At 39.1% G+C, this 22,857-nt stretch overlaps 1 protein-coding gene across 1 annotated transcript in view; it reads left to right on the forward strand.

The window, feature by feature from the left end:
* adamts10 (ADAM metallopeptidase with thrombospondin type 1 motif, 10) overlaps nt 1-22,857 on the forward strand; it is a 70,502-nt gene that overhangs the window by 17,887 nt on the left and 29,758 nt on the right. Inside the window, exons 4-15 of the mRNA XM_051117836.1 lie at nt 1,035-1,194; nt 2,409-2,611; nt 3,334-3,417; nt 7,183-7,328; nt 7,849-7,892; nt 9,602-9,707; nt 10,631-10,777; nt 11,968-12,109; nt 12,848-12,955; nt 13,209-13,354; nt 16,894-16,957; nt 17,188-17,290. Of these exons, the coding sequence (XP_050973793.1) occupies nt 1,035-1,194; nt 2,409-2,611; nt 3,334-3,417; nt 7,183-7,328; nt 7,849-7,892; nt 9,602-9,707; nt 10,631-10,777; nt 11,968-12,109; nt 12,848-12,955; nt 13,209-13,354; nt 16,894-16,957; nt 17,188-17,290 (1,453 nt within the window). The remainder of the gene's footprint in view (nt 1-1,034; nt 1,195-2,408; nt 2,612-3,333; nt 3,418-7,182; nt 7,329-7,848; nt 7,893-9,601; nt 9,708-10,630; nt 10,778-11,967; nt 12,110-12,847; nt 12,956-13,208; nt 13,355-16,893; nt 16,958-17,187; nt 17,291-22,857) is intronic.

A 22,857-nucleotide genomic window follows, 5' to 3' on the forward strand; every position in this document is an offset into this window, starting at 1 on the left:
TTATAGTACAGTGACCTCTTATGTGTCAAAAGATTAAGGGAATTTTGATTTCTTAGCTCATGACCTCTTTCAATGGCTTTATCACTTTGCTAGACATTTCCATCACATGAGGCTCAGATGATATCCATAATGCCGTGTGCTAAAGTAATGATGCATTATACAACATAATCTCTTTCTTTCTACACTTGAGTGAGTTGTCGTGGCGCCCCTGTAGATCTGAAACGGGCAGCTGTTGCTAAAGTCTGTCTCTCCCAGCTGGTGTAAAGCTCAACTCTAAAAACAGGTGTTTTGGAGCCTAATGATGGATTTAGTTTCTAGCAGCATGCTGTGGCTTGCTCATTACTTGCCTAAGCTCGTAATACACCTGCGTAAACAGATTATAAAGTCAAGACCAATGCTTGTTTATCCAGACCGTTTGAGTACAGTGTTAAGTCTCTGTGATAAGTGCCATCGGACGTCCTAGATACAGTATTGGGAGATTCAACTACCTGGCATCACAGGTGCTAATAGATGAGCGGGCTGGTCGATAATTTATCCATTTTTAATTGTGTGTGCACCAACACAAGTAAATACAATGGAGGATTAAGCTTGCTCATGAAGGCGGTAAGAAACTTCCAGGTTAATTATCAGTGATCAGAGTAGCATGACTAAATTCATCAGGGAATGCTCAGTGTGTCCACAAGAGCATCACTAAGCACATTACAGGATTATGTGGACTTGAAAAGTGTGACTGAGAGAGATGAAGAGAGGAAACAATGAAACATGCTAAGATCCTTTGGCCATCTGCCATGAGTTCCCATTTCATCCAGGATTATTAGCCCAGTGCAAGCTCATTATTTTAGAGGGGAGACTAATGATGGGATGATTTGATCTTGTCAGGGACTTCAGTGTCTCTAGCGTGTAAAATCAGATTGGCCAGGGAGGCCAACTGTTTCATTTTTTCACATGCAAGCAAAAGCATGTCATATATTTCAATATAGCTCAGACTCTTTATGCTAATCTTAAGTGCGAATCAATGTTTTTTTGTTTTTCAGCAAGGGGTCATTGTAGCAGGAGGTGAGGAGTACCTTATCGAACCCCTTGTTTCTGCTAAAAATTTCACTAACGAGGATGGCAGAGAAGGGCGCCCCCATGTGGTGTACAAACGGTCGTCTCTGAGATACCAGAACATGGACCAGTCCTGTGGAGTCATCGGTAAGAACTAAAAAGATCATGAAAATGTGTTTTAAACCTTTAAAACATCAACTCATGAATGGAAATGCTGGCTTCATTTGGGCTTGCAGTATGTATGCAATCCCATTTCATTCTTAACATTAAAGGGAAGCCTGTGTATTGAGACTTGTATGACTTTTTATATTTCAGTCTCTTACTGAAATATGTAGTAGAAAACACATGAAAATGTACGTTATTTAATAAATCCACATCGTTTTATACATATTTTGGACTATGGGGGGCGCCATTATTTTGATGATGTCAAATGGTTGCACTCGGTGAGCTACTGGCACTACCTGTTGCTATATTTACTGCAACACAACTCGGAATACACAACTCAGAAAATAAAATACTGATACAATTTGGTTGTAATTTTCATTTAAAGGGCAACAAGAGAAGTGATGTAAGTCTTCACTGCTTTCTTAGTGATAAGAAAGGGAGAAGAGAATGAGAAGATGCATGTGGATGAATAAAACTTCCTAAAGACCTGCGTCTTTGTTCTCTCCACTTTAGCCCTGATGCCTTTGAGGCTGTTATTAAACCACAGCTACTGAAAGAGCTTACGAACGGCAGAGACAAGAAACGCTAGATGCCATCCTGGCAGGATGTAAACATGCCGACGCTTGTCATGACGCCGCAGCCACTGAAAGAGTTTCTCAGCATGGATTTTACTCAATATCCAGGGGCATTTAGATTAAAACATCAAGGCTACAGCATTAGCCTACGTTTATATTTATCACCCCTTTTAAGCTCTTTCAGTAGCTGTGGTCATTGTATCAGTATTTTGAGTTATGTTGCGGTAAAAATAGCAATGGGTAGTGCCAGTAGCACACCGTGTGCAACCATTTCACGTCATCAAAATAATGGTGCCTCCCCATAGTCCAAAATACATATAAAACGATGTGTTTTTTTTTAAATAACATAAATCTTTTATGGGTTTTCTACATATTTCAGTAAGAGACATCATTTAGATTAAGTCTCTTTAAAGTCACGTTGTAGTGAAGGTAGCAACTGGTCTTTTCATCCATATTGTGGCACTTCTGAATGGAACAGATTATCTTTTTTTTTTTAGGATTTTTTATGCGGGAGCTTGATTCTTGATAGAATGGAGCTAAATCTGAATGCAAGCTTGTAGTCGATTGTAAGAAAGGTGGCAGGGTTTATGCAGACTAAATGATTGAGCTGTTTCTCCTCAGATGAGAAGCCTGGTAAGAGCTATGGATGGTGGCAGAGAACAATTAAGCCCTCACCCAACCAGATGGGACGGGGCCAGTTACCACTGAAGCGTTCTGTCAGCAGAGAGCGCTACGTTGAAACCCTGGTGGTGGCCGACAAGATGATGGTCAGCTATCACGGCCGTCGCGATATCGAGCAGTATATTCTGGCCGTCATGAATATTGTAAGCTTCAACTCTCCTTGTTCTTGTTTGCATGCATGTTTGCATTTTGAAAATGCATATGACTTTCTTTTTTCTATAGAACACAATAAGTTATTTATAGCAGATGTCTAAGCTGCTCTTTTCCATACAATGAATGAGAATGGTGACCATGTAAAGAAAAATTTCAAAACAAGACTTTAGATTTTGATCTGTTCCTCACAAAGCTATTGTGTGTGCTGAGGATGATTTTTTGGTGCCCCTGAATTCCATTCGCTTTCATTTTATGCAAGAAAGCTGTTTGGACATTCTGCTAAACTCTTCGGTTATTTGAGACCCTTACGAAGACCTAAAATGCAGAGTCTGCAATGTCCCACGGACTAAGTGAATCTTCAGAGGATGTTTGACCTATCTAGGTCATTTGTGTTGGCTCAGCGAATAATGATTAAATGAAAACCAGTTGTCTAAGTAACTGTCTTCTGTCACCCTGTGGATCCATATTTCTCTCTCCAATTTATAATCCCCACGGGCGATTCGTGGCATTGTTACAAATAGTTTCACACCTGTGGAATGTGTTTAATGAAGGGATTACCTCACCTCGCGGCCCCAGCGCAGCAGTTAGCACTGGTTTTATAGTAGACTGTAAAATGTCCATCTTTACAGTAAACAGCAGGATTAGAAAGGTCTAAAAACAGACAATTGGCTCGTTTTTAAGACTGGTTTTTTCTTGTTTCCCTGGAGGTCAGGTTGCCAAACTGTTCCAGGATTCTAGCCTGGGGAATGCAGTGAACATCGTTGTGACGAGGCTTATTCTACTGATGGAGGACCAGGTATTCTTTTTAAAGCAAATCTGACTGAAGTACTGTTACATTTATTACATTTGCCTGATTACAGTATTTGTGTACTTTAAATTCCAGTCATGTGTTACCATTCAAATAGGGATATTTTAACTAAACATAAAAATGCCATAACATGTTTCTGTTTCTGGTGCAGCGCTGTGTTATGTAAAGAAATACAAATGCCTCTGATGTGCATGCATCATTTGTAAAAAAAACAATGGTTTAACATGCATTGTGAATGCAATTGCTCTGGCTCCACTTTATTTTAATACAAAATATGTAAATATATATATTTTCAGTATTTTGACTGAAGGATTTAGGATAGAAATATACCCTACTGTTAAAAAGTTTGGGGTCAGTAAGTTTTTTTTTGTTTGTTTGTTTGTTTGTTTGTATTTTTAAAAAAAAACTTCAGCAAGATGCATTAAATTAAACAAAAATAACAGTAAAAACCTTTAGATTGTACAACTATTTGAAATCTGGAATCTGAGGGTGCAAAAAAATCAAAATACTGTGAAAATTGCCTTTAAAGTTGTCCAAATGAAGTTCTTAGTAATGCATATTACTTATCAAAAATTAAGTTTTGATATATTTACGGTAGGAAATGTACAAAATATCTTCATGGAACATGATCTTTACTTAATATCCTAATGATTTTTGGCATTAGGATAAGTTTGCCCAATACAATGTATTGTTGGCTATTGCTACAAATATACTTGTGCTACTTCTGGGTCACAAACATTGAACATTTTTTTTTACAGACCCCAAACTTTTAAACAGTAGTGTATATTATTATTCCATATGTATTTCATGATTTATTTATATTTTATGAATATATAATTAATATTTTAATTTTGTATTATTATTATTCCAAAATGTGCATTAGGCTTACTACAAGCAACATTAGCAAACGAAAAAAGCCACTGAATCCTTTATTACAAAAATTTATACACAAATTCCATGATTGTTACAGCCCAATGCATACACGTATAAGCTTTAGCCTGGCTAATTTCACCTGTCAAAGAATTCCTTGTTTGTGTATTTACAGGCAAAAGCGTCCTAGTCTGCCGCAGTTGAGACAGTCCACATAAGTCTGGACTGTTTGCAACCTGGCTCTGCTGGGTGTGTCCAGAGAGCCCGCCATGACTGCTCTTATTGTTGATTGTGACCTCTTATTGCCACACTCATGAATGTACAGGGCCCTAAAAAAACGTGTAAAAAATGGAGCAGAATCTAAGGGGAAGCCAAACTGTACTGCTACTGTTCTCGCCGCCTGCTTCTAAATGCAATCAGTCTGCCTCTGTCATGCGTTCAGGCTTCTACCTCTGTCCTGAGCGGGGTGTGACGACACCACATGAGCGAGTTGGCTCGCTCCGCAGGATCTCTGGAACACGCCGACAGAGTCGGGACCTCAAACAGGCTCCTACAGACGACGCAGGGCAGGGAAAGGATAGGAGTGGGGTTTTGCGGTGTATTTAATGAAGCATTAATGATCCCAAATCGCAGACAGCTAAAAATAAATCCCCCTGTAATTTGTTCCGCATAATGTCATTTGACAAATGATGGGAGACCGGTCATTAGGAGCAGTATTAGCCGTGTTGAGATAACCACTGTGTGGCTGAGGTTTCGTGGAACCAAACATGGTTCGTTTCCAGATGAGAACACCCCGCCACCCCCTGTGGTAGAGGAAACCTGGAAAGTTAGGACTCTGAGCCCTGGATTGTGGGATGATACAATTATAGACTATGGCACGGTGTGCATTTCTGGGTTGCGAGTGTAATGGTTCTGTGGCCGTCTTGGGTGTTGGGTGCCAGGCAGAGTGGTAGGGAAACACTGTCTGAGTTTTTGTACATGCTAGCAGTTTGTTTGATGTGTCTGTATTACCATATAAGCCATGATCTGCTGTAATCGTGTCAAAAAAGCATAAATATGGCTCAGAGCGGTGATGTTTAAAGCTAAAGAAGCTACAATATGTAGCTAAAAAATTTGATTTATTGTAGGTAACTTGCATCAAACTTCTTTGATCTAGAAAATAGTGAAAATGCTGCCTTGTCTGGGTGCAAAAACGGTTAAAATGTAATATTTTAGAATTTATTTTACTTTTTTATTTTTTGTGTCGTATAATCAAGTTGGACTTGTGTGAAAAGGCCTAAATGTGGAATTTATGTTAAAATATTTTCTCCAAATGCAGTTCAAATGTGCTGCGACCTGGAAATCAAACTCAGGACACCAGAGGTTTAACAGCGCTATATGTTAATGCTTCGACCCCCATGGCTATCGGCACTAGTAGCATGTTTAGGGACCACGCAAACCATGAAACTGCGTGAATATGATTTCTACTGAGAGGGTCCAAAAGGAACGCAATTTGTACCAATTTGCTTAGGGACCCAAAAACTGTGCCCTTGATCGGTGCTAACTGTAACATTTAATTTCATATGAAAAAAGTACTTCTGGTAAAATGGATCTCTTTAGGAATCCACATAATTGGATTTTTGTATGATGGATTTGTAAGGAGAAATTTCACATTAGGTTCCTGTATGTTTAGCGTTTAATACTAAATTTGCTTCATTTACTGTTATAAAGCTGTTTGCTTCATGTATTGCAACACTACTGACAATGAACTGACTGTCCATGAGAAATTTTATAGACATTTTTGGATTTTTTCATCAAATGGCAAATGGAAGGAGTGTTCTGGGACACTTTTTTGAAAACAATCATTATTTATGCCATTTTCTTTCACAGAGAATTGAAATCCTCCAGCATTTTGTCAGCTGTTATCCCATCCACAATTTTCTCATCAATCCATCCATCCATATATCCAGTCATCCAATCCACCCATTCTACCAATCCAAACAATCATATCCATTCATCCATCCATCCAGTCATCCAATCTATCCATTCTTCCAAATCCAAACAATCATCCCTTGCATCTGTCTGTCCATCTATCTAATTCATCCATTCTACCAATCCATTTATCCATCCATTTTAGCTATTCTTCCAATTGAGTCATCCAATCCATCCATTCTACCAATCCGATCATGTCCATCCATTCATCCAGTCACCCAATTCATCCATTCTACCAGTCCAAACAATCATATCCATCCATCCCTCCATCCATCCATCCATCCATCTATCCAGTCATCCAATCCATCCATTCTTCCAAATCCAAACAGTCATCCCATCCATCCATTCCATTTATTCATTCATTTTAGCAATTCTTCCAATCCACCCAGTCATTCATTCCATTCACATGATTGGATTTTTGCATGATCGACTTGTAAGAAGAAATTCCCACACAAATGTTCTGTTTGTTGAGTGTTTAATACTAAATTTGCTGCATTTACTGCTATAAAACTGCTTGCTTCACGTATTGCTACACTGTTGACAATGGGCCAACTTTCTTTGCAAAATCAGTATAGACATTTTTGCTAATTTGATCAAATTGCAAATGGGAGGAGAGTTCTGGGAAACCTTTTTGAAAACAATCATTATTTATGCAGTTTGTTTCACAGAGAATTGAAATAATTCAGCTTGAAAGAACCAGCATATTGTTAACTATAATGTGAAAAGAAGTCCTGTATCAGCCTAGTTACAAGGGAAACATTTTTAGGGTCTTACTACAAATACATATGAGCATGCACATACGTTTATCTCATCAAATTATACACAGAGAGTATGCTGTATATGTAATAAATCTGGATGTACTGTCTAATCTACGTTTATCTGATCCAAATTTTTCCTTTCTTTTCTTGCCAGCCCACACTAGAGGTAAACCATCATGCAGGGAAGTCTTTAGACAGTTTCTGCAAGTGGCAAAAGTCTATCCTGCACCGGAACGGACATGGGAATGCCATCCCTGACAATGGAATCGCTCATCATGATACAGCAGTCCTCATCACCAGGTCAGCATATAGATAATTAGAGAGAAAGTTTGACTATTTGAGTATACCACACACACTAGCATCTGTCTAAAATTTTGTAGCACTCCATTGGTAACAGGTCGTAATTTTAAAATGGCTTTAAAGTACTTGAAGTGTGTGTTTGGAAGAACAAGCGATTTATGGTAAATCATGCTATAGCTTTAATCTATACAATGAGGAGTTAGGTTGAATTTCTGCACCTCAGAATTGAGTGTGTAAGATAACATGAAGTATAAGAAAGAAATAGAGAGTGAGAAAGAAAGAGAGAGTGTGGGAAGTGTTGAGTCTTTATATTGGAGGCTTAAATCAGAGGGTATGTCTGCTGGATGCATCAAGTATTTCCTTTCATTGTCTTCACTCTCTTATCAGGACAGTGTCCAGTCTGTGAACTGTCTTGCAGCTGTAGTATCTGTGTATGTGTGTGTTCTGTAGAAAATCCCAAGCAGTTTATGTACCAAAACAAAAAAAAAACATCATAAATATTTCTGTGTTGTGTTTTCAGATATGACATCTGCATCTACAAGAACAAACCCTGTGGAACACTTGGTAAGACATCCATCAGTCAATTCAACCAATCCATTCAGTTGTCCAAACCATCCATTCTACCATTCCATCTATTCTACCAATCTATATATCCATGCATTTTACCCTTCCAGTCATCCAATCCATCCATTCTACCAATCCAAACAATCATCCCGTCCATCCATCCAATTAACCAATCCATCCATTCTCCCAATCCATCCATTCCACCAATCCAAACAAATCATCCCATCCATCTATCCAATTAACCAATCCATCTATCCATCCATTTTACCAATTCTTCCAATTCATCCATTCCACAAACCAATCATCCCATCCATACATCCATCCATCCATCTATCCGTCCAATCATCTAATACATCCATTCTACCAATCCAAACAATCATGCCATCCATCCATCCAATTAACCAATCCATCCATTCTCCCAATCCATCCATTCCACCAAACCGAACAATCATCCATTTATTCTACCAGTCCATCTGTCCATCCATTTTACCAATTCTTCCAATTCATCCATTCCACCAACTAAACAATCATCCCATCCATCCATGCATCCATCTAGCCATCCAATCATCAAATCCATCCAATTTAACCAATCTATATATCCATTCATTTTACCTATCCAGTCATCCAATCCATCCATTCTACCAATCCAAACAATCATCCCATCCATCCATCCATCCATACATAATTGTCTTATCTCCCTGTTGAAAAAACAGCAGATGCTGTTTAGGTATGTTTTGAATCATGGCATCTGGCTTGATATGGTTTAAGCTGGTCCTTAGTTGGTCCTTAGCTGGTCATGTGCTGGTCCTAAACAACTAGCTCCTGCTCAGGACCAGCTCATAACCAGCTTATAACCAGCTCAGGACATCTTAAACCAGCTCATGACCACCCACACAAAAATGTACCTTTTAAAGTACAAGTAGCCGTTACTGGGGTGGTACCCTTAAGGGTAAAATTTTGTCCCTCTAGTTGTACTTTTAAAATACGTTTTGGGTGCATAATTGTATTCTAAGGACCTATTGTGTGCCTTTAAAGGTACCATTACATGTTTTGTTTCCCTAGGAACGAAATTGTACCTCCTTGGTACCTTTTTTCTGACAGTGTAAGGACCAACTTAAACCAGCTCAAACCAGCCGCCATGATTCAAAACATAGCTAACCAGCATATCTGTTTTTTTCAACAGGGCTGTCTGCATACATTTAATATTTGTTTAATCATGGCTTAATTCTCATTTCTTCTCTGTCCATAACAAAGCTAATCGAAGGTTTATTGGTACTGTGTAGTTTTGACTTTGATATTATTGATTAGTTTGTAGAGACTAATTAATTAATTAACTAATCAGCAATACTGTAGTAGTATTTGCATATATGTGTATTTGCATATCCACCTTATTTTTCAGTGTGGAAGTAAGCTATTCGTTGTGAATGTGCTATTGATTAGCTGCTACGTAAACAACTATAAAAATAAACAAAGTGCAGTAAATTGTTTGTGCAACAAAGTGTATTTATGATAGTGATAATAAATTAAAATAATATGATAACAAATGCCAGTGTGCAATTTCAGTCAACATAACAGACTCTTTTTGTACAGCTAAAATAACTGAAAGACTGTTTGTAATAGTAAAAAATAAAGTGGATAGTATAGTAGCATATATGTGCATGTGTGTGTCCATGTCACTGTGCCCATGTGCACACGTGTGTCTGTATCAGGTCTGGCACCTGTTGGCGGTATGTGTGAGCCAGAGAGAAGCTGTAGCATCAATGAAGACATTGGTCTGGCCACTGCTTTCACCATTGCACACGAGATAGGACACACGTGAGTCTCTCTCAGTTCCTCTACTTCCTTCTTTACACCTGATGTACCTAAACGAAATGATTTGTATACAGTATGTTCCAAACTTTTCATAGCTCCCTCAGCACCTTCTGAAGCTCTACTATGAGTCAGCATTACATCAGCTCTCTGAAATTCCAGTTTTACCCACTTGTGTCATCGGGGCATACTCTTTCAACTCTGACCCTTGACATTTGACCTCTACTCTGAGCGGCCTAGCAAAACAAACTTGGGTTAAATTCAAGGATGAACTCTAAAGCCTCTGGAGCTTTTTAAATACAAATAATGCATTATCAACAACAGCTCTAATATTCTCTCTCAGGCCTGCGATATTTATATCTTGTTAGTGGAGCAAGTGACGACAGACCCTGATGGCTCCAGTCGGCTCGCGCTGGGCTTTCCGTTTGTGGTTTTTTGCACTCCAAGATGTTGAAGTATTGTTTTACTTGGTGGCCCAGCATTCCATTCACTTTCTGCAGCTCAATCATGCATATGAATTTATGGGCATGCCTGGCTGATATCGCGCTTCGGAATACTTCCATGAAAGGCAATTCTGTTGTCATTTCTGCTACTTTAGTAGTCGAAAAGCATTGAGCTCTGTTTGTACTGGGTCACTCGGTATACTGTTGCCTTGGCTATGCTCATGGGCCTCGGAGCTGTTTTCGTAGGTGGTGAAGTCATTAGTGGTCTGGTCCTAATGGCTCATCCAGGTACCTTTGAACTGATGGCCATATGACGCTGCGCACCGGGGCTGTCTAGACAAGGGGGCATATGTTTAACTGTGTGTAGGATTACATAAGTTTGTGTGAAGTGCTGATAGGTTTGGGTGTGTGTGTTCACAGTCTGTAACCAGGACTGTGGGATTCCATTTTTATAATTCCATAAAATCATTCATCTCTCTCTTTCAGGTTCGGGATGAATCATGATGGTGTTGGCAACGCATGCGGGGTGCGCAGTCAGGAGACTGCTAAACTCATGGCTGCCCACATCACCATGAAGACTAACCCCTTCGTCTGGTCCGCCTGCAGCCGCGATTACATCACCAACTTCCTCGAGTGCGTCTGCTGCCTCAGTCTGAGATCTGTATTTTCACTGAGACATAGTGAAATATTGACCGTATCATTATTGAATTTTAGTATCATAAATTTTCAAAGGATTGGATTCTAAAAATGATTGATGTGAATGTCTTTTTAAAGTCATACAACATGATCCTCTGAGTTTGTTTTTAAGAGCCATTTGTTATATGAGGTGCTTATAAGTAATGATAGACCGATATATATAGGCTGATTAATATTTGGCTAGTTCACATTTTCTGTTTTCAAATATTTTAGTGAAGTTTTGTTGTAAACACTACCAGATTTTCATTGTTTTTTAAAGAATTCTCTTTTGCTCAATAAGCCTGTATTTTTATGATCCAAAGTATAGCAAAAATAGTAGAATTTTGAAATATTTTTAACTGATTTCTATTTGATCACGTGACACTGAAGACTGGCGTAATGATGCCTAAAATTTAGCTTTGATCACAGGAATAAATTACATTTTAAAATATATTAAAATAGAAAGCAGTTATTTTAAATAGCAAAAATATTTCAAAATTTTTCTGTTTTGCTGTGCTTTGGATCAAATAAATGCAGGCTTGGTGAGCAGAAGAGCCTTCTTTAAAAAAACATTAAAATTCTTAGTGTTCAAAAACTTTTGACTGGTGTTTAGTTTAGTTTAATCAAATGTTATTACTTTTTATTTTAAATATTGTTTATTTATATTAACGACCCTTCAAAAAATTTGTGTTCATTAAGATTTTTTAAAAATAGAAATTAATACTTTTAATCCACAAAGATGCATTGACTTTGATAAAAATGTAAAACTTTGTTTATCAAAGAATCCTGAAAAATCTTTCACTGTTTCAAGAAAAATATTAAGCACTGTTAATATTTAGTTGTTTTCAAATAAATAATAATAAGATGTTTCTTGAGCACCAAATCAGCATATTAGAATGATGTCTGAAGGATTATGTGATGCTTATGACCGAAGTAATGGCTGCTGTAAAATTCAGCATTGCCATAACAGGAATAAATAAAACTTTAAACTATATTAAAATAGAAATGAGTTAATGGCACCGTGGGTAAATTCCTTACAATGGTGATTAAAATTTAGTGTTTGTTGGCATCAGGGCAGCATGAACTAGCCTTTACACTTCCATCACTTCTCACACACCCATTCTGTTTTCTTTCTGATTGTTTCGCAGCTCTGGCATGGGTTCCTGCCTAAACAATGTTCCCCCCAAGCAGGAATTTGTTTACCCCACCACAGCCCCTGGCCAAGCCTATGACGCAGACGAGCAGTGCCGATTTCAGTACGGAGTGAAGTCTCGTCAGTGTAAATACGGGGTACTTGCATCACTCAGTGTAATCAACATCAGTTCTTCACCCAAGAAAGAAAATTCCATAATCGTCATCATCTTATTAAAATGCAGATCTGCATGATTTTTGAATATGGTACCATGGGAATACCATGCTTTTTTTAATCTACCATTCAAAAGTTTGGAGTTAAATGTAAATAATATGCCACATGTATGTCGAAACATTGACATTGACTTAACCATATCTAAATTAAAAATATATAACCATCCTACAGTAAGACATCTATGCTCAAGTAGAGTCTTTGAACAGATGAATTGTGGGTTATGGTCCTTTCCAGGTTGCCTTTATATCCCCTCAGTAAATCATTTAGCACTCTCTCTCTCTCTCTCTCTCTCTCTCTCTCTCTCTGTAAATCTGCACCAGATGGTATGTCTACCTTTCGCTGGCTGTAACATTCCATCTATTTGCTCCCCCCAAGATTTCAGACCGCTGGCGTTGTGCCACTTTTGTCCAAAACCACAAGTTGGTCAGAAGTTTGCTTCACTTTGGTTTGCGGCTCTATTCTCTGCCAGCAGATTCACAGTGGAGCTCAGAGCTCAGTCTATAAAGTGTGCTCGAAAGGTTGAGTCGAGCTTTAGGTTTTGACTGCTTTATGGGACACCAGTGCAGGAAAATGAACATCTGGAGGAGGATAACGCACACTAGTTTAGCTCTCACTGTAACTATGTTTTGTTTAGTGGCTTGTGTGTGTGTGTGTGTGTTCAGGAAGTGTGCAGTGAGCTTTGGTGCATGAGTAAAGGGAATCGCTGCATCACCAGTAGTATCCCAGCAGCCGAGGGCACCATCTGTCAGACCAGCACCATCGAAAAAGGGGTAAGCACAGGGGATTCTGGGGACAGGCCAGGAATAGCAGAACACAGGGTTCAAGAAACATTTCTTGGCAGATCATGATGAAGTAGTTTAGAATGTGAATGTAGGTAGTAATGCATGCTTTGAAAAAAAGTGAGTGATGGTTGTTATATTGTCTTTAATATAATTCATTAGGTTAACCATATATTGCAAGTTATAGATTTTGGGTTGCCAAATATCACATATTTTATGTTGATTAATGCTATTTTCTCATTAGTGGTGCTACAAAAGAGTGTGTGTGCCGTATGGAACACGTCCGGAGGGGGTGGATGGTGGGTGGGGCCACTGGTCACCGTGGGAGGAGTGCAGTCGCACCTGTGGGGGCGGAGTCTCGTCCTCTATTCGCCATTGTGACAGCCCCAGGTGAGTCAGGGTCATGTGATCGATTAACACTGTTTGATCGGACAGATCATTGGCGATATTATTCAACAACAACAATAGTATGCTGTATTGTGTGAATGTCAGTGTTCACAATGGAATATAGCTTGCTACCTACAGTTTTAAAAGTCAAAACTAGCAAGTTAAAAAATCTAGTGTTACCTCAACAAAATTGTAAAATTAAAATTCTGTAAACATTTACTCATGTTTCAAAACCTGTATGAGTTTTTCTTGTGTTGAACACAAAAGAAGATATTTTGAAGAATGTTGGTAACCACACAAGTTGACGGTAGCCATTGATTTAGTATGGAAAAATACTATGAAAGTCAATGGCTGCCGTCAACTGTACAGAAGTCTAACTCTAAAAGAAGAAAAACATTCATACAAGTTTAGAACAACGTGAGTGTCACGTTGAGTAGCAGGCAGGAAGGCAGATGACGAATGGGGAATGTTTTAAACAAAATGATTTTAATAATAACAGGCAGACCGGGAGTGCACACAACTAATAACGACTAATAATAATGACTGAGAACGGACAACCAAAGACTGAACAGAATAGGGTTTAAATACTTGGACAAATGGGAGCAAATCAAAGACAGGTGCAGGGTAATTAATGAAAAACCATAGAAACACAGGAGGAACAGAAACAGGAAGCAGGAGAACAGAACCAAAACACAAAGAACACGTGACATTACTGCCCTGGAGGCTGGTGCAGGGCAGACACAGGGCGGAGACGAGGAAGGCCTCCAGGGTGGATCAGAGAGCTCGGGGAGCCATGGCGGGTCAGGAAGCTCTGGGAGCCATGGGGGAGCAGTCAGTTTGGGAAGCCTTGGCGGATCAGGGAGCTCGAGGAGCCATGGTGGAGCAGGAAGCTCTGGGAGCCATGGAGGAGCAGACAGTTAAGGAAGCCATGGCGGATCAGGGAGCTCGGGGAGCCATGGTGGAGCAGACAGTTCGGGAAGCCATGGCGGGTCAGGGAGCTCGGGCAGCCATGGCGGAGCAGACAGTTCAAAGAGCCATGGCGGAGCAGACAGTTCAAAGAGCCATGGTGGAGCAGGCAGTTCAGGAGGCCATGGCTGGACGGCCTCCGTGGCCTTAGCCTCTGGCCTGACCACTATGGCCATGGGAATTTTCTGGGGGAACCAAAATTTTCTGAGGGAAATTTAAAGGTCCACAGGCCAGGAAGAGCTCAGGAGGAGCGGGCTCGGGAGGGTGCTGAGGAGGAACGGGCTCTGGAGGGCACTCAGGAGGAGTGGGCTCTAGACGGCGCCCAGGAGGAGCAGGCTCTGGGCGGCTGGACGGGACCAGCGGAGCTGAAGGAGACTCTGGAGGGCTGGACGGGACCAACGGAGACATGGGAGACTCAGGAGGGCTGGACGTAGAAGACGATGGAGATGAAGGAGGGAGAACAGAGGCTGAGAACTCCAAAGAGAGCACCATATCTATAATGTTCATAATGTACATATGGCTTGCCACATGAGAGGCCGGCGGGCTTGAGCGCAGAGTGGCCGCCAGTGGGTTTGAGCAAGCCACGGCCGGAGTTCTTGAGCGGGCTGCGGTCAGCGGTTCTGGGCTGAGGATGCAGTTGGAGCATTGGAGGATGTGGGGGTGTTTGGGGCTGGGCAGGCGGTCCGAGCCGTTGGTGAGGTATGTGGGGGTTCCCGGCAAGGTGTAAACTGGCACGACGCAGCGTGTTCCAGAGGGGGCTGGACGACGAGACTTGGAATCTTCCTTTATTTCTTCGACTTCGAAATTAGAACCGTTTACATAAAGGACGAGATTAGTCAGTTCGATCAGGGGATACTTACACACGAGAAGATCGCAACGGATAGTCTCGTTGTCCAGCCCCAGCTGAAAACACGCACCTAGAGCAGCGTCGTGCCAGCTCAGCTGGTTTGCGAGCTCGAGGAATTCCTCCACATACCACTCCAATCTCCGACCGCCTTGCCGCAGACTCCAAAGCATGTCCTCAGCCTCTGTCATCTTTAAAAGGTCTGTTCTTCTGTCACGGTAAGTAGCAGGCTGGAAGGCAGATGACAAATGGAGAATGTTTTAAACAAAATGATTTTAATAATAATGGAAAAACAGGCAGACAGGGAGTGCACACAACTGATAACAACTAATAATAATGACTGAGAATGGACAACCAAAGTCTGAACAGAATGGGGTTTAAATACTTGGACAAATGGGAGCAAATCAAAGACAGGTGCAGGGTAATTAATCAAAAACCATAGAAACACATGAGGAACAGAAACAGGAAGCAGGAGAACAGAACCAAAACACAATGAACACATGACAGTGAGGGTGAGGAACTATCCATCTGCATAAAGCATTTTGCATAAATTGCATAGAATTAAAAAATCTGTCAAAAATTAGATGCTAGAAATTGGGGTTAACATTACTTATGTTTCATTTATCACAGTGTCAAAGGAAGAACAACCCTTATTCCAGAAAAGTTGGGCCGTTTCGTGAAATGCCATAAAATCAATAATATGTTATCTGTTCATTCTCTTATTTAATTGACTAAAGTACAAAGAAAATATTTCCAGTGTTTTCACTGGCCAACATTTAATTTTATTTTGGAAATATAAACAGATTTTGATTTTCATGGCTGCAACACACTCCAAAAAAGTTGGGACAGAGGCAAAATAAAAGTGATAAAAGATAATAGAATATCCACATTAACCTGTTTTGAAACAGTTCACAATAAGCAGGTGAAGTGAAAATAGGTGAGGATATCATGTTTGGGTATAAAAGGTGCATTTCAATCATTGCAAGCGAAGCTGGATTATGGCTCATCACTTTTTGCCAAATTGGTTGTATAAAATACTGTTCAGAAATTTTGGGTCAGTTGAATTGAACTCTAACCCTATCAAAAGATTTACATTTCAAATAGTTCTTGAAAACCTTCTATTCATTAAAGAACTGTGAAAAATGTAAGCAGCACAACTGTTTTCATTATTGATAATAATAAAAAATGTTTCTAGAGCACCAAATGAGCATATTAGAATGGTTTCTGAAGGATTATGTGACACTGAAGACTGGAGTAATGGCGACTGAAAATTCAGCTTTGCATCACTGGAATAACATACATTTTAAACAATATTAAAATAGAAAACTTTTTAAACTTATTAATAGAAAATTTTAAGTTGTTATATATTATAGTTATTTTAAAATTCATAATATTACTGTTTTCCTCTGTTTTTGATCAAATAAATGTAGCCTTGGTGAGCATAATAGACTTCTTTCAAAAGCATTTTAAAAATCTGACCCTAAACTTTTGAACAGTTTTTTTTGTAGTGTTTACGAGTGATTTGATGATTCATAATGTTCTTACTCTCAGCCCGTTGTACTCAATGAACTTAGTTTGAAGACATGCCAGGGAAAATGGGAAAAACTAACAGATCGACAGAAAGACAGAAGATGTCTGGCTGAAATGAACTTGAGCAGAATGATTGTGTAATTGAGAGTTACATTGAAATTACACTCAGATGTGTCTGATGCTTGTCCTTGTGTGGATGCAGGCCAACAGTTGGAGGGAAATATTGTCTGGGAGAGAGGAAGCGCTTCAGATCCTGCAACATTGATGTGAGTTTGATACCCACACATCACTTACTGACTCCATTTGTGTGTGTGTGTCTGTCTGTCTGACGTTTCTTCAAATACTTACGAATATACACAAACTTTGGTTTGTTTGTGGATGGATTCCTCTTAATTAGTTGACATGACTGAAGACTAAATACTCCAGTAGTAGAAAATGATTCACAGTTGCCGTGCTCCACTATATTCTGAGACTGACTTATTTGTGTGTGGATTAGGAGTGCCCGGCCGGATCGCAGGATTTTCGGGAGATTCAGTGCTCGGACTTTGACAGCGTTCCCTTTCGGGGGAAATTCTACACCTGGAAGCCATACAGGGGTGGTAAGTACGTAGTCATTTGTAGCATCTGGTTTGAGACGTATTGGTTGTGTCACTTTGTTTTGTGTCACGTTGATTAGCCTGTTTTTACTCTAAACAGCTACAGTTTTTCTTTAAATGCACTATAAGTACCATTGGATAAAAGTGCCTGCCAAATGAACGAAATGAGGATGTGAAATATATCAACGCCACAATGGTATCATCCCATAAATATGACATTTTTAATGTTGCTGCATCGGTAACACATGCAACTTTTGACATTGATAATGTATTAGTATATGAAACACAATGCATTAAAAGGCTGGGGGGTGAAAACTTTTTGAGTATGAAGATCAGGGTAAATTTAACTTATGTCTTCTGGGAAACATGTAAGTATCTTCTGTTGAAAAAATATGATATTTAGGCAAAATTAGAAAAATGTACACATTTTCATTCCGTTCAAAAGTTTTCACCCCCCCCATTTCGTAATGCGTAATTTTTCCTTCTGAAACATCAGTGATTATTTGAATCTTCTGTAATAGTTGCACATGAGCCTCTCTGTTGTCCTCAGTGTGAAAAGATGCATATCAAAATCATACATTTAAGGGCAAACAAGGGACTCATAAACAAACAGGTGTGGATCACTTAGGTAACAACACAGTATTAAGAATTAAACGTATGTAAACTTTTGTGGAGTATATAATGTCTTTTATTTGAAATATCTTATTTAAAAAAATAAATTGAACGCGACGTGTCCAGTGTGTGTGATAGCTGCGAGTTTTTCTAGACACGGCGCTGCACTTTTGCATGTTGTGTGACTAACGTATTTTTATATTTTGATTAGATAACCACAAATGTTCTAGAATAGAAGCAGTTAAATTGTGAAAGTACACACTATGCATATGTATGCAATTTCAATATTGTGGACTTTGTGTAGATATTTAAAGATGGCCATCTTTAGCTTAATTGTTGATGTAATAATAACACTTTACAATATGAGTCCATTTGTAACATTAAGTTCCTTGTTAGAGTGTGCTAATTTCAGCATTTACTGATATATTTTAATTTTTTTTGTTGCTTTTGTTAACATCAATGAATAATGAACTAACTGTAATGATCAATATATAATTAATATTAATATTTCTATTCATTTACAAAGTATGGTTCAGTAAGCTACTTTTTTTTTTTAAATAGTAGAGCACTATTTGTTTTCCATTCAGTATCCATTTTAAAAACTATCGGTCGATTAATCGGTATTGGCCAATGTGGTCCAACCTAGTTATCAGTATCGGTAATATCCAATATCGGTCGACTTCTACTTTTGACCTCAACTGTATATACAAATCTGGACTATTAAGGGGAGACTTTTTTGTAATCATTGTCACAAAATGTAGATTGATATTGATGCATCCCTTTAAGTAATGCAAATGTTTGTGCTGAGAACTGAACAGAATCACAAGATCTCCAAGCTTAGTTACCTACCTACATCTTTCATGATTAAGTGCTCAGTTGTTGTTGTTTAAAGCTGTTTAGGGCTTCGGAAGGTGGTTTAGATATTAGGACTAGACCACCATGCTCTAAAGAACCAATCTCTGCACTGGCTCAGGTCCAACACGGATGTGAGAGAGAGATAATGAGTGAGAGAGAAACTGCAGATAACTGTCTGGCATCCATATGCCGGGCTGCGGACTGCCAGCTTCCCAGAATCCCCGGCTTAAAGTCCTGCTTTTGATGAGTGTGAAGCTGGACGTCAAGGACATTGGCTTTAATCTGCCCCTCCAATAACATAATGGCTTACAGAGAGAAGCCCACTGCAGGCTACAAGTGCTGCTTTCATCAAGTCAGCTGATTTTACAATGGAAATCCCTTGCAGCTGTTAAAATAAGCACCAGACTGCTGTATTACCCTGCTGTAGGGTAAGGTAGCACATAGACCTTAGACCTTTCTTTCACTTCTAGCATTGGTTTCTTTGTTTTGTCTGTCTATGTGCACCTCTCGTATTGTTTTTATACTGCATACCGCCTGTTATATTTTAATAACAGTATGCAGTAAACATTTCACATAGTAGTATGCTGTGCTTTTGTCTCATAATTCGATAAATTAATCACCACCTCGCATAATTAATTCGATAAAAACATTGTAATAATTGACAGCCTTGATATAAATGTCTTTACTGTTGTTTTTGATCAATTGAATGCATCCATGCTTAATAAAAGTATTAATTTCTTTAAAAATCAACAACAAAATCCGGCTGACACTGAACTTTTTGTAGTGTACATGAATAGTCTGATTATTGCCAATAAGTTACTCCACATATTTTACTGTGATTTATAGTTACTCTAATCATTGTCATGATCACATTATTATAATCATAGGGTTCTGTTTACATGAGCTCCAACTTAATTGCTGTACTGCTTTAATCGGGTACTTGTAAATGTAGCCTTTGTGTTAACTTTTGGCAGTCAGTTTGAAGTAATGAGTCCAGAAAAGATTAAAATCATGCTTTATCACTTATGTCGAAGTTCAGGTCAAGCGTGTTACATTGTGAGATACATTATTCAATTCCTCATGTTTTGGCTGTACCCTCTCTTTCGCGCCAGAACCTCCCGAAACCCATACACTCCAGTAAAGCCTTCATCTAGCCACCTCAAAAATACACCTATGCCCTTCCAGAGCAAAGCCTCATGGGATGCGCAGTTTCCATCGTAAGCCTGCTTCAGTATATGTTTTCACAGGCACCCAGGACCTTATCAAATTAGTCCAACACTAACAGAAAATTGGCCAGCAGCTCAAAAAACTGCCCCCTTTAGGTTTATAAAACGCGTTTAGTGGAAGAGTTATTATTTAACGTCAAGACTGTGGTAGATGTGATCCTACTGATAAGGCAAGCGGGTCTTAAGACAGCCAAAGTGAGATTACGCAGAGTTTTAACGCCACCGCTGCCAGGTACAGGCAAGGGGAATGGGTTCAGACCCACCAGCCTGTCCAGCGTAATATAAAGGAGGCCTAGAGTAGGGACAAAATCACGTATTGGTACCAGTCTGAGTGGGATTAGGAGTCATTTAACTCCTTGTTCTCTGTCACATGACCAATACAGAGTACAGTGTGTGAGTTCTGCACTTTTTAACACTATATTAAATGTACAGTATGTCCCTCTTTTGTTCTTGTCTTTTTTTTTAGTCGTTTAGACTTTTTAAGTGCAAAACCACATTTTTCAAATCGACTAGTCCCTAGGTTGCTTTAATGACTACACTGTAAAAAACAATTTGTTGAGTCAACTTAAAATAATTTGTAACCTGGCTGCCTTAAAATTTCAGTCAACTCAAAAAAAGTTTATTCAACTTAAAATGTTAAATTATACTAAGTGACAACTTAGATATTTGAGTTGAATCAACTTAAAATTTTAAGGCAGCTGGGTTACTTACCTATCTGTTAAGTTTACCAAACACAAATATCTAAGTTGTTACTTAGTACAACTTAACATTTCAAGTTGACTAAACTTATTTTAGTTGACTGAACTTAAAATTTTAAGGCAGCAGGGTAACAAATTATTTTAAGTTGACTCAACAAATTGTGATTTTTATTTTTTACAGTGTAGATAACTAATCAGATATTAGAACAACTGTATAATTAGCCTGGTTCAGGCTGACCTGACCCCATTTCTTAGGAGGCTTTTATGTAAGGTGCATCCTTGCTTTCAAAAACTGGACAGAGCATGAAGGAATGGAAGAGAATACAGCATTTGTAGAATTAAAGGGATAGTTCACTCAAAAATGAAAATTACCCCATGATTTACTCACCCTCAAGTGAGTTGTATTTAAAAATATCCTGGCTATTCCAAGCTTTATAATGGCGGTAAAAGCGGTTCGAGGGGTTTGAAGCCCAAAAAAGTTCATCCATCTAAAACTTTTGAACTTTCCTGAAAGAATCCTAATAAAAAATGTATCATGGTTACCACAAAAAAATCAGTACATCTATTTTTTTTTTCGATAAGACAGTGGAGATATGACAGTAAGTGAGTGGGAGAGAGAGGGGTGGGGGGGTGGGGGGGATCGGGATTCGATCTTGGGACCCCTGAGGTGCAACTGCACCATATGCTCCATATGTCGGCGCATTGCTCACAAGGCTATCGCCGCCGACAGTACACCTATTTTTAGCATTGGTAATAATCAGAAATGTTTCTTGAGCACCAAATTGCCATATTAGAATGATTTCTGAAGGATCATGTGACCATGTGATCATGTTAACAATCTGCGTTGTTGAAGGTTCTGACATTTTATTCACTCTTGGTTCTTGCTGTATTTGAATCCTGCTTGATTTAAGTGCAGCATTTGACCAACCTGATCACATGACAAAAATGTACCTGTGGGAACTTTTCGCAAGACGCGGAATATGTACCGCCATGTATGTTTCATGACATATTTGATGTGAAATGTCTGCTGAGTGGCGCTAAAAGAGTGTTCATTTCCCCCCCGGAACAGATCAACATACATATGGTACATTTCATGTAATGTTGGTTTTGTACGCGTCAGCTTGAAATGTCCATTGAGGGGCGCTATAACTCTAATGCTCCGTGATGTTTTAAAATAACGTTCCATCTGCACTACACCTAAAACTACTCGATAGTAGTGAACAAAAGCAAATGTGATGCAAAAATGCAATTGCAAGCATGCCATTTTAGCTTGGTTTTCGATCTCTCATCTTTCAGCTCTTTCATCGCAAGTCATGTTTTTCACGGGACTTGTACCCAAGGATCCCGCATCCTAAGTCCAATTATGTGCTGGCTGAGCTACCGAGGAATCCGGAAAATGAAACATATGGATCTGTAATCTTAACTGTGTACGAAAATAATTACAAATGCCCACTGTTTTACCACCTCTAGTGTTCTTTTCTGTTGGAATCTGCAGTTATATGTACTTATTGGTACGTATTTTGCATCTTTCGAAAAAGTTCCCACAGGTACGTTTTCGTCATGGGATCAGGTAGCATTTGACACAGTAGAGTAGTAGTGATTTGCCTCTTACCTCAAGGAAGTTAATGTAGGTGAATGTTTCTCATCTTGTGCACAAATCTCTTATGGTGTTCCTCAGGGTTCCGTTTTGGGTGCTCTTCTTTTTGCATTATGTATGCTTCCTCCAGGTCATATTATTCACAGAGACACAACTTATATTTCTATGGAGACGATACTCAGCTTTGTCTTCCTGTTAAAGATAACAGCTGTTCTGTGTCCAGTTTTTGTTAGATATTAGTTATGGCCCGAGCACTGAATGAATTGCTCGGATTCTTCTTCTTCTCCAAAATCAGTCGCATTTTTGAGGGCCTAAACATGCTCAAAAACTCATGAAACTTTGCTGACACACCAAAAGTGATGAAAATTTACACCTGATATGGGTTTTGGAAGTGGGTGACGCAAAATGGCTCGATAGCGCCACCTATAAAATGTCAACGAAGTGGCTCTCGAGCTATGTTTCACATAAATGTACGAAATTCGGTAGACACATGTAACACACCAATACCTACAAGAAGGTCCAAACAGGAAGTCTGTTATTGGGAATTTTCTCTAAGTTTTGTGCAGTTTTTGCCATTTTGCC

This window comes from Labeo rohita, chromosome 8 (assembly GCF_022985175.1).
Source record: "Labeo rohita strain BAU-BD-2019 chromosome 8, IGBB_LRoh.1.0, whole genome shotgun sequence".
NCBI lineage: Eukaryota > Metazoa > Chordata > Actinopteri > Cypriniformes > Cyprinidae > Labeo > Labeo rohita.